This window comes from Gracilinanus agilis, chromosome 2, assembly GCF_016433145.1.
Source record: "Gracilinanus agilis isolate LMUSP501 chromosome 2, AgileGrace, whole genome shotgun sequence".
Lineage (NCBI taxonomy): Eukaryota > Metazoa > Chordata > Mammalia > Didelphimorphia > Didelphidae > Gracilinanus > Gracilinanus agilis.
Genome location: NC_058131.1, coordinates 52117080 through 52130435, shown reverse-complemented (window position 1 = coordinate 52130435; position 13356 = coordinate 52117080). Strand labels below are relative to the sequence as shown.

At 35.5% G+C, this 13356-nt stretch overlaps 1 protein-coding gene across 4 annotated transcripts in view; it reads left to right on the top strand.

Annotated features, from left to right (window-relative positions):
* The window catches only part of ZC3H18 (zinc finger CCCH-type containing 18), a 95182-nt gene that overhangs the window by 57727 nt on the left and 24099 nt on the right, over window positions 1–13356 (top strand). For all 4 annotated transcript variants that reach the window (XM_044663183.1, XM_044663185.1, XM_044663184.1 and 1 more), the window contains 2 exons: window positions 7336–7527; window positions 8198–8323. In XM_044663183.1, coding sequence (XP_044519118.1) covers window positions 7336–7527; window positions 8198–8323 — 318 coding nt within the window. The remainder of the gene's footprint in view (window positions 1–7335; window positions 7528–8197; window positions 8324–13356) is intronic.

The following is a 13356-nucleotide window of genomic DNA, read 5'->3' as shown; positions in this document are numbered from 1 at the left end:
AGTTCCCATGGAATTCCTCCAGTTCATTATTACTTCCAGCACAATAGTATTCCATCACCGTCAGATACCACAGTTTGTTCAGTCATTCCCCAATTGAGGAACACTCCCTCATTTTCCCATTTTTTTGCCACCACAAAGAGCACAACTATAAATATTTTCGTACAAGTATTTTTCCATATTATCTCTTTGGGATACAAACCCAGAAGTGGTATGTCCAGCCCCACTTTAAATGTATCTAATGTAGACTGACTATTTAACCCTGGGCAAAATCATTTAACATTTCAGTGCTCTAGGCAAATCTCTTAAAACTTTTGCAAAAAAGGGTGCTGTCCTACCTTGGTAGAGACAGGTTTCTTACCTGGTAGTTCCCTAGATTCAATTTTTTTCCTATCAAAAGATAAAGATTATTTTCTTTCTCACTTTTGGTGAAGATAACCAACTCTACATGTGCAAGTTAAACACTCAAATTAAAACTGAGAAAATATTTTTAAGGCCTTCTTCATCACTGGGTTTATTGTTTTGATAAGTTTATCACAGAGATCAATGTGAGAGTTAGCCTCCCATTCAGAAAGACCCATTCAACCTATCTCTGAGACATTGACTATGTGACAGTGGCCAAATCAGTCACCCTCTCAGTAACCACAAGCATCTCCCTTAAGGCTCTAAAACTGGATCTGTTCTGGAACGAGTTTCTTTCACCAATGACATTATAGTACCAGTCCAAATAAGGTCTATCACTATTAAATTTTATCATTAGAGAAACATTCATGCTAATTCATGAAAACCATCTAGTAAGGCCCGAAGAAGTGATCTATATGAGTAGAAAGAGTACCTATAAGGATGAAATAACATCTTTTGAAGGTATTCATGCCTATTCTATATCCTGACCATTGAGTTTTTTGCAAATATGAACAACCAACCAGCAAAGTGAAAAAGACAATCAGAGATAACTGGTGATGAGTTATTTATAGAAAATTGCTTCCCTTTTCAAGTATCTTTTTTAAAAAGAAAACTTTTAAGTTTTATTGATATCTTTTGTTTTTACATAATTTGCATTTTCTAATATATCCCTTCTCCATCCCCTTATGAGATCTCTATGTTTTTTATAATAAAGGATAAAAGAAAGAGAAACCAAAACAATTCTGCAAAATAACCAACATAGCAAAAAGTCTGACATTATCTGAAGTGTTACATACCCATAGTACTTTCCCTCTGCAAAGAAAGGAAGGAGGTATCTATTCATTTCTTTGAAGACAAGTTTAGTGATTATCATTTTACAGCATTCAGTTATAGTTTTGTTGTTCTGTTTACATTGTTCATTCATTGTTTACATTCATATTATTTTCCTAGTTCTACTTAATACACCTTGTATCAGTTCATAAAAATTTTTCCATACCTTTCTTATGCTCGTATTCATCATTTCTTACCAAAATAATATAAGCATCTACATTATCTTCACTTCTTTGCTTTTACAAAAAATTGTTTCTATAAATACTGTAAGAAATCTTTTTTGTTTTAGAAGTACCTTACAAATGTAAGGGTTTGACCCTTCTGGTTTAAACTTTTGATATGCAATAGTTGTTAAATTCATTTTGAATGAACAGCTTCTGGTATGTTTGTAGGAGTTCAACGTATCTTGAATTTGTATGACATCCCATTGCATGTAGAACTTTACTCAGTACCCTGAGGAACATGAATGAAATTCTGCTCTTGAAGAATTAACCAAAAGATGCAGAGAGTATAATTATCAAGTATTCAGAAACTAAGATAATCTATACATATAAACTATTCATGGAAAATTTGCTAGATGATGTGATTTTAGAGCCAGGTTTTGAAAGAGCAATGATGAGGAAATGATGTAGAAGATAGAGAGTTTTCCAGGTAAAGGTAAAGGGAATAGGTTACACAAAAAAAGAACTGAAAAGTTCCAAGCATATGGTAAAATCTAAATAAATGCTTCTTGACTGACCAGCAAGAATGAACATAATACTCTTGATGAGATCTTAAGCAGGGCAAATACCATGAGATCATCACTCCCTATTCTAGAAGCTATCCCTTTTAATTCAACTCAAATATCAGATTAGTTCTTTTGGCTATTGTATCTACTGGTGATACATGTTAAGCACACTAAAACCCCCAGATCCTTTTTTAGAATGACTGTTATCTGTCTGTCTTCTTCATCTTAAATTTGTGAAGTTGTTTATTTTTCCCAAGAACAAGAAGTTTACATTTATCCCTATCAAATTTCATCTTATTAGATTCCCCCTACCAACCCTAGCCTATCAAAATCCTTTGATGTTCTTGATTCTTTTATCCATTGTGTTAGCTTTCCCAACCTGTGCCATTTGTAAATTTGATGTGCATACTATTTATGCCTTTAGGCAAGACGTTAAAATGTTAAAAACAGTGCAAGACAAACACAGATCCACAGATACTACACTAGAGACCTCCTAATATATTATTTATGTTGACATAACTCTTTAGCAACTACTCTTAGGTCCAGCCACCCAACCAATTCAGTATATATCTAATTATGTTATTGTTGATTCCATACCTCTATATTCTCCAACACAATAGCATAACATAAGCTTTTCTAAAATCAAGGTAGTTTATGGCCACATTATTCACCTCATCTTCTAGTTTAGTTATCCGGTCAAAAAAGGAAATTAGGTTAGTCTGATTTGAGTGTGGTTTTTGTTTTTTAAAGTATTTTGTTTTTAACAAACATGAATTTTTCTGGGAATAAAAATCAAGCTCACTGTCCTGTAGTTTGCAGAATCTTGATTCTATTCTCTTCCTTTTATTGAAAATTGGGAACAGCTTTTGTTCTTCTCTAGTCTTTTGGTTCCCTTCTGTTTTCCATGATCTTTCAGATATCACTGTGAGTTGTTCAGTGATCATGTATCTGCCAACTCTTTCAAGGCCCAAGGCTGTAATTCACCTGGACCAGGTGAACTGAAGTCATCAAGTAACCTAGGTATACTTCTTAGATCTCTTAACTTTGCTATCAAGTTTTTTGATTTCCAGTGTAAAAGGTCTTTCTCTTCAGAGAAAACAGAAACAAAACAAGAATTGAATTTGTCAGTTATCTCATCCATTCTAAGCAAAGATGCTATCCCTTCTTTGATCCTCCTCCTCCCAGTATAGCTAAGGGGGGAAAAAGCTTTGTATTGTCCTTAGCTCACTCTTGAGCTTCCATATTCCTGGCACTATTTTTACAGAACCAGGCTATCTTCTGTTATCTGACATTGCTTACAGCGTCTTTACATTTCTTTTTTAAAATATTGGTTGATTAGTTCCATGTGTGTTCACACTAACCTCATCAAACAAATCCATCTCAATGTACTTACTTCCCTTTGTATCCTATCTCTCATCATTCCTAGACTGACTTCTCTCTCCTAAAGCATTTTAGACTAAAAGAGCATACCTTTCCTCTGAACCATTTGAAATCTGCTTTCCTAAAATCTTGGATCTATATCAGACCATGTGAGTTTCTTCTTTATCACAAACTCTAAAATGGAATGGACACCACTTAGGTTCCCATAATTTCCATCCATCTCAGAAACCAATTCCTTCCTGTTTTTGAGAATCAGTTCCAGAATATAATTTCCCCTTGTTGATTCCTCAACCTTTTGAAGAATTAAATTAAGATGATTCAAAATTAGCTACTCTGCCTTTTGAAGAGAGAAGTTCTGGTTGATTAAAATCCTCCAGTTCTGTTGTGGAATGACTCTGTATTTCCTTAACTTTTCATCTATTTACTTTTTCTGTCTAGGTAGTCGCTATTATTCTCCAGTGGCAAAATCACTTCTACTTTTCCCTCTTTTGACTTTCACCAAAATATCCTCAGTTATGTTTCCCAAACCTATAGTTTCTAGATTTCCTCACATCAATGGATCTTAATATATAATGCTATTCCATTCCCTTACTTTACTTATCCTGTTTTTTTTTTGTTTGTGTTTTTTTTTTTCTTAACATCTTTATCAAACAGATTTCTCTCTCATAAAAATTCCTTTCCCTTTGCCTTCCCATGCAAGGAAGGGAATCCCTGGTCAGGGATACCCTGACCTCACAAGGACACCCTATCCAGAAAAAAATATGAACATGATTGAACATTGCTATTCACATTATTTGGATGAATTTAGAGTTACCATTTACAAATTTTCCAGTGAGTCCTGACTGAACTAAAATTCCCTAAGCCTTACCTTCTGTTCTACCCCAGCACCCTTAGCGCCTCCAAGTCTTTCATATATGTTGTCTCCTCCAATTTGATTGCAAGATCCTTAAACCACATTGTCTCCTTTTTTCTTTTTGTATCCCAAATGCTTAGAGCATTTGGCATAAATGAAACAATAAATGCTTTTATTTATTGTTAAATTCTACCTTCTGTCTTAGCTTCAGTATTGAATGTGCAAGGCAGAAGAGTGGTAAGGACTACTTGCCTTGGGGCATACTGCTAGAAAGTCTCCTTAACTGCCCCTCATAAATGCTTTTATATTTATTCATTCAAATTAAGCATTAAATATTTCCTTGATTACACTGATTGATTTGTGAGAGTACATAAAAGATATAGTAAATATATTTTTTCCACAAAGTAAGGTAAATGATAAAATAGACTTGAGTTCAGTAGGATCCCCGTAAAAAAACCCCTCATTCAAGTGGACAAAAAATAATTTTCTTTCTATATTACCTAAATTTAAGAACAAAGCAAATGGTGTATAATATTACATTTTTTCCTTTGTGGATATAATAAATGTCTGTTATGGATATTCTACAAGCAGTGGTGTATAGAACAAAGATTATAAATTAGACATTGCCTATACTCAGGAAGCTTTTGTCTTATTGATAATATGTTCATTAATCAAAAAATATGAACTGCCCCCAAAATCAATACTTTTTCAGTTTGGTATCTAGGCCTGAGAGCATTTTTAAATTTTTTTGGAATTATTTTTTAAAGGGTTATTAGCATTGGATAGCAGTTGGCAGGATATCCTACAGAGATGGCTTCTTAAATGATAGCCTGTTTGTTACTTTTTTGAAAATAGAGATATCCCTTCCATGTTGTGACTTTGCCAGTCATAGTTTTGATATATTGCGGATCCACATAAGAAATCAAATGGGAATTTGGGGAGAGTTTTGCAGAAGTCATAAATGGCCCATGAAGGCCAGCAAATGATACAGAAAAAGTTTAGAAACATGGAAGTGCATAAAATATATGTATGGTATTATATAATATCAGCATATTTTATCTTTTAATGCCACAAATATACATAATTTCTTTTACTTTAAATACTCCATAAAAGAAAAAAATTAGACTTCTCCTCTGGTACAAAGGAAGGGCCAAAGAATTTTATACTAATTTTCCACAATGCAAGGGTACTGTGCCCCTAATCCTGGAGATGTGGAAGGGATACCTATAGTCAGCCCTTTTTGTCAATCTTTCTCTGCCTATAAAAAATCCAGTACCTCTTCACTTGCTTGTCATCAGAGTAGTCCCAGTTCTCATGTCATTGGTAAGAGTGCTTGGAGTATACCTAGAATTTCCTGTAATGCAACTGTGTGAAAAGAAGACTATGTACAAGTACCTTCTGGGCTCAATATTGCTTCTGTTGAATCTTCCAATTCATTTGGATTCCAAATAGTTTTATCTACAGAGTAGGTGGGAAGTTCTTGCAGATGAGAAAATGTTGACTCTAAAGGATTGTGAACAGCCTGGAATAACCAGTCTATCTACAATCTAAAATAGTTTTTTTGGACATGGAGACAAGCCAAATCTTCTTTTGCCTTCCTTCCTTTCACAGCATAGTTTTAAATTTTAGGACCAATCACAGAACAGAGAGCCCCCTACCTTCTCTAATTCCATCTTTTCTCTCCTTTCTTTTTTATTTTAATACTAAAATTAATATTTTAGCAGAGCTGAAATGCTGTAATAATTAAGGCAAATCCTGATTAAGCAACACAAACTTCCTGTTTAAGCTAAGATGAGAATCTCAGAAGTAAAAAAAGGTGAAAAGGCATCTTTTAAATGGTCTTTCTCAGAATGGAATTAATCTGGTTTTTCATTTCCTTCCTGTATTACTTTAATACAGTAGGACATGGTTGTGTAGCAATGGTTCAGGGACTTCAACTGAGATTAGAGAAATTTTGATCTTAATTCTAGTGGTAATGTGTACTCAGGTTAATTGAGCTGTTATAGCTAAAGTTTTGTATCCCCAGATTACAGGCATAGTGCTAATAAGTATCTGGTAGGTATTGAACAAACACTTGTTGACTAATTAAGCAAATCCAATTATCACTGCTATTAACAAAAGAATACATCCCAAAAAGTAAAAAATGGAACACTAACATTCATTTTCTCTTCTAGTTATTTGTTCTGCTGATTTAACTTCATCTGATATAACATTCTATAAATGATAATCTTAGAACTTCTTTCTTAGGGCCTGCAATCATTAACTCTCTGAAATCCCAAACTATTATCATTAGCACATGATACTACCTAGATCTGTTGGAATATATTTATATCATGGAGTCTAAACAAAAACAAGTCATACCTTCTGGGCATCTGCCCGTCCTCAAATATTGTGCCAAAATTATGTCTTTAATTATAAGAACTATTTTAGTCAGCTGGATCCATTTATCAGGACATTCACTTGGAGAACAGTTCTTTCCAGGAGTCTCACATCTGAGATTTGCTTTCATTAAATTGTTTTTCATTATTTTCAGTTTGACAAGCCATTGTCCACCAAACTCATTTAATTTGTAAATCAACATTGGTCATGTAGATTAGTTTATATTCAAGGCCTTATAGACTATCTTTCTCCTTATCACCCTTAACCCTTTAATCTTACCTCCTATGTTCATGGTTATTTATGAATCATTATGGTTCCTAGTTGCTTTCTTAACTATTTTTCTTAGAATTGCTTTGGTTTTAGGGTTTAATTAGGTTACTTTACTATTTACTAAAGCAGTAAAATTGATCTCTTTAAAGTCATACTCTGCATTTTAATATTTGCAAGGCTAGATTTTTAATTTATAGAACTTTGTTGTGGTGGATTAGAAGAGTTAAGGAATCTTGTATTACTTTGCTCAATGGAGTGAATGAATCTCCCTTTAAAAGATAATTTTCTCCAAGAGAAAGTGCCTCTTTATTTCTATATATCTTCTTTCCTTTTATTTACAAGTTGTCCTCTCACCACAAAGCTAGGTGATAAAGGAGGTAGATGACAATTATGAGTTAGAATACTTTTGTAGCGTTTTTCCCCCCTGCTTTGGAACATCAATCTCATATGATAGATAGACAGCTTCACTAAAACTGGTATGTGTGTGTATTTTCAGCCGTCAGCCTGAACCACCAAAGAAGGAAACCACATCAGCTGGCCCACAAGTTAAAAGAGCAGATGAATGGAAGGATCCTTGGCGGCGATCTAAGTCCCCTAAGAAGAAACTTGGTGTGTCCGTTTCTCCAAGCCGTGCACGGAGGCGTCGAAAAACGTCTGCCTCATCAGCATCTGCATCCAATTCCTCTAGGTAAAAAGAGTCCTTGGAGAGAAAGGGCAGCTTAGAGTACAAGACTGTTATTCCCGCATTATCTTCATTAGATAGTTTGGTTTATTGTTATTAACAGTAGCTGTGTTTTCCTTTTGGACTAGTTTTTAATGTGAATGAAATTTATGTGGAGTTGTTTCCCAGTGAAAATAGGATCTAAAAGGTGAGAATTAACTCCCAAATGCACAAAAATTGCAAAGAACATTTGAGGTGATTTCACGGAGAAAAGGGAAGGTTAGGAGCAGTGGTACTAGTTTTCCATAAGTCGTGTTAGTAATAGTCACATAAAACCCCTCTTGCAAGGCTACTGAAAATCAGTGGGCCCTCCTGCCCCTTTAAGGCCAGGCTTTAATAGCTATTGGAAGTCAGTGTGTTATAGAATGATAATATTAAATGTTTTCCACAAGAAAACATTTGAAATACTTAGAGCCTAGATTTTTGTTTGGGCTGAGGAGTGTGGAAGGTGAGGCAGATTAGGGGACTTAATGTCTAATGAAAAATAGATTTTATTGAGTTGTGTCCATAAAATGGGAGAAGGGGTATAAATTTTGCAGGGAGAACACAATTTTGTTCAAAACTGAAAGTTAACAAAGTTAAGTAACCAAATATTCTTAGGTTGATGAAATGACTTTTCCTCCCCTTCTTTAATCAGGTCATCATCTCGTTCATCATCATACTCTGGTTCTGGCTCCTCACGATCCCGGTCCAGGTCCTCATCCTACAGCTCCTATTCTAGTCGGTCTTCTAGACACAGCTCATTCTCAGGCAGCAGATCCAGGTATACTTTCTTTGGCCAGTGCTCTCCAGCGTTACTGCCTCCCTGCTCTTCTGGAAAAAGAGATGGAAGCGGGTCAATGGCAATCTGTGGACTTTGTGTTGAACGACTTTATTTTTATACAGTTTTCAGTTGGGGCCTTGGTTACTTACAGTTTGGGGACCTCTTTCCCCATGTACCCTTGCAACAGAGGCAGTCAACCAGGGTACCTCTTTAATAGTTCCTAAATTCCGGTCAAGGTAGTTTGCTCTCCATGGAGGGTCTCTGTCTCCTTGTCTCAGGTAGGTAGGCTATATTATTCTGCTAAATGTTTGATTGCTTTGAAATGATTTGTGATAACTATTAAATAAATGTTGAATGCTATGTTTTAAAAGTTATTAATATGCCCTAAGACCAAGTGGAATAGAATGTAATTATTATAAGTTTTGATAAATGAAATAGCAGTGGAAACATAAGTCATTAGTCTAGAAATATCAATGTATTTTCCAAGCATGCTGGAATTGAGCTATGCCAATCAAAAAAAAACAAGAACTATGCAATGAATGAACTGGCCTAGCACATACATAGGATAAGTTGTTCCAGTTCTTGTCTTCTTCAGCCACCAAAATGTAATCCATAGTTACTAAAGTAAAGTTTGGAAAAAGTTCAAACAACTCCCTCCTTTGGAATTGTTGAGTTTGGGTTTTGAAAATTGTCGGGTTCTGTTAAGAATTTTACTTAGCTTTGTGTTCATTTGCTTATAAGTCAGAATTGAATGGAACTTAAATTAACTACATTCACCAAATATTTAAAGCTCTATACCTTTCTAATTGTCTTTCTACTTAATACTTTTTTTTTTCTTTTTGGCTTTTCCAGCTACTTTAACCCTTTACAGATTCATCCCATTTCAGTCTTAACCCCACTGCATCCTTACATGTACACAGAGCAGCAGTTTTCCATTGATAACCTTCTTTCACAGTATTATCTAACATGTCACATAGACTGTTTATGTTTCTGTACTCAGCACAACTCTCCTTTTCTTCTCTATTTTTTATGTAACTAATCACAATCTGTCCAGGTCACTGTTTGGAAAAGATTGACTAACAGTAGAAGGGGCATCTTATCATTGATTTAGAGTTAGAAAGTACCTCAGAGGCCATTTAATAGTCCAACTCCTTCCTTTATAGCTGAGGAACCTAAGGCCTGGAGAGTTTAAATAACTTACCCAAAGTTACATAGCAGCAAGTGTCAGAGATAGAAATTGAACACTGATCTTCTGACTAGAAACCCAGCCCTTTTCCCTCTGGATTGCATGGGTGGGATTGAGCTACCCATGCAGGCAGCTTCTGTAAGACAATTTCACATTTAGGTTCTATTCTGGACTGAGAAGTAGACCAATTTCATTAGGGTTCCATGAACTAGGTAAGCAATGAGAAATATATCACCTTATACTACTAACTACAATATTTTACTCTCAGCTAAAGCACATTAGATAGCATATAGAAAACATTAACATTAGCCTTTAGAAGGATAACTTTCCTTTTCGCTATTGTTTCATTGGGAACTTTATCATTGGACATTATGCTTGTAGTAAAACCTTTAACCATCTCAATTCTGGTTGATACACAATTCCTAAGGAATAAGAAAGTTGTAGCAGACTTTCTTACTTTAATATTACTTTGCACAGAGAAATAATAAGTATAAATAAAAAGTTTTAACAGTTATTTACACTTGTCAAGCTTTTTTTTAACACTTGCTATGAGCTGGATGCTCTTCTAGGTACTTAGGTTGAGCAACTGGGTCCAATAATTAGAAAGTATGGCCTGTGCCCTCATGGATCTTGAAGTGAACACAATATTCATATATAGGAAAAGACTTAAAAAGACCTTTCTAGGTCTAGCGTGTTAGAATAATGTTTTCCATCTGTATATTACTGTATCATTTTTATAGCACTTTCACAGTATCCTCATTTGATTGTCCCAACCACCCTGCAAGGTAAACACAGCAAATGTCCATCTCCCAAGTTTAGAAAAGGAAAAACCTCAGGCTCAGAAAAGTGACTAGTTTTAAAATCACCCCACTAATAGTTGATGGAGCCAAGAGAATCCCATGTATTCTGAGTGGCTTACCTACTCCGAACCTCAAACATTTACTAAAAATGTCTAAATGTACTAAAAAATACAAGTGAATATTACTGATGAGCATAGACACAGTACATAAAGAACATTAAATTGTTAGCAAGTACACAAAATTAAGTCACATACCTTTGAAGAAAGCTATTAGTTTTCTCCCAGATAATTGATGAGTAACAACTTATAAGAGCCTGATCCAACCTTGACTGCCAAAGGGAAAGTTTCAAGAATACTGGGTGCTTCTCCCTTTCCTCCTTCCCCTCTCTCTCCTTAATTTGACATTTTTTCTTAAATCCTTACCTTCTGTCTTGGAGCTGCCCCCTTAATTTGACATTTTTTAAAACGATAGTGAAACATTCTTTTGAAAGAGTGTGTATTGCCAGTAGACAATTGTTTATAAAGCATCTTCAAGACAGATTTGAGAGAAATACAGAAGTGGCAATTTTATATTGAACTGTGATAACATACTGTAATTCACTCACTTGGCCCTTCCTACTCTGTAAGAGAAATGTTGAGTCTTTACCCTAATGAATCATTTTATAAATATTTTTCACTGTATAAAAATGTTCAATGAACAGAATGTTGTGAAACTGAATCATCCAAATTTCTTGACAACTTCCTTTTTAAAAAATTATATTTATTGGTCTAGATAGATGGATAGTAATAATTTGCGTATAATTTTCCTTAATGTTCAGGTTCTGGAAATAACAGAAAATATTTACATTTTTGCATGGCAGTTTTAAATAGGAAAAATATATATATGAACACACAAGCCATTTGTTTCATTCACAACATAAGTCCCCTGAATCACTTATTTGCTATGATTGTTTTGTTTTAATTAATACCTTTAGTATATTTAGTATCTTTAGTAATCCCTCATTAGTATTGTCCCCAGTCTAGGAAGTGACTTTTGAGTGACTCACAGACCTATAGTACATCTTCAGTTTAATTACCCATTTCACCCTTTTATTCTGATTTCTCCCTTTGGCTATAGGATATTTCTAGATAAATAAGCCTAATATCTGAAACTTATCTTGTCAAAAGAGTTTGTCATTTTCCTGAAACTACCCATTTTCCAGATGCTTTCCCTGTTTCTACTCTCTCCACCTGCTAAAATAATCTTCTAACACTGTTTTTCTTATGTTCCTTCTTTACTGAAGGCATGGCATGGTGGGAAAGTGATGAATTTGGAGTGATAAGATTTGCAAATTTTCCAATTCCATCTTTGCCCCTGTGACCTCTTCTTCTTTAGAGATGCCTCAGTAGTGGGCAGTGGATTGTGAATGACTTTTAAAGCACCTTTCAGCTCTGCCTATGATCCTCTTCCCTGTTCTCTATCTCAACAATTCTAAATACTTCATCTTGGCCTTTAAAGCTTTCTCACACCCCCCAAACTCCCCCAACCCCTTCACCAGTCTAGGTTCTTCACTCCAATCAGATGATCTCTCACAAAAACTAGTTCATTCCCATGACTGTCCTATGACATGAATCATTCTCCCAGCCTGGATTGCATTTCTTCTCAGCTATATGTATCCTTCCAAACCTGATACTAAATTTGTATTCATTCATTCATTCAAGAAATAGTTCTTTAGGGGCACATAAGCACTAGTGATACAGATACATTACAGACTTAAGGAATACAGAGAAGGAAACTGTGGACTAAAGATAAGAAATGACTTCTCCCTATCACAGAAGGAACAAATGACAACTATGGGGTTTGACCCCAAGCTCTTGGTCTTCCAAAGGAGTTTTTCTCACTGTGCCACACATAACTGCCTCTGCCTTAGGGAAAAGTCACATCCACATGGTGCTTGGGAGAGTGAGATGAGTATGAAGGAGAGGTCATTTTGTCCCAGAGAGTGGCCAGTCAAGGAAGTCTTCAAAAGAAAGGTAGGAACCAGGGGCAGCTAGATAGCACAATGTTGCTAGAGTGCCAGGCCTGGAAACTGGAGGTCCTGGGTTCAAATTTGGCTTCAGATACTTCCTAGCTATGTGGCCATGGGCAAGTCACTCAATCCTCATTGCCTAGCCCTTACTCCTCTTTTGCCTTAGAACTGATCTAAGATCTAAGGTAAGGGTTTAAAAAAGGAGGAAGAAAGGTAGGAATCAGACTTAAACTTGAAGAAAAAATAAATTAGAGTAGCTAGCCAGAGGATAAGGAGAGTTTGGGAGGAATCAGGAGGCAGGCAGTGTGATGCTGTGGGAGAAAAATACTGGATTTAGTGTCAGATGAGCTAAGTTCAAGTCCCTACTCAGTCACTTAGTACCTTTGTGACCCTGGATAAATTACTTCCTTCTCTAGGCTTCCATGACTTTGTATCTGTGAAATGAGAACCTTGGACTAGGTGATTTCTAGCTCCAAGTTGATTGCCATTTATGCATAGAAGCCAAGACTCAAAGGAATCTAATTTGTCTAGGCCAGTAATAGGCAAACTATTCCCCACATCCAGATGTAGTGATTAGGGAATTGCTTAAGGCAGTGATGGGAAAACTACACCTGGATCTGGCCCGCAAGGAATAGTTTGCTCATCGCTGGTCTAGAATACAGAGTACATAAATATGGGGATTATGGGAAACGGCTGGACAGAGAGGTTGGAGCTAAATTCACCAGTCCTTAAAAGCAGTAGTTTATTCATTAAATAGTGTGGTGCCTTTGATTGTTTTTGAGGAGAAATGTGATCAGAATAATACATTAAGATTACCTGTATCAGTGTTGTGAAGAATGGAATGGAGGCATAGGATACTAGAATAGTAAATTAGGTCAGAAAAGATAAGGGCCCAAACAAAGGCATTTGTAGTGGGAAGTCAGAGTAAGGGAAAGATGCAAGAGATTTAAACTCAAAACAGATGGGAAATGTGAAGGAAAGTTTAGTCAAAAAGGGCGCTGCAAAAGGCCTTCCATTTTTAAGTACCTAACTCTTCACT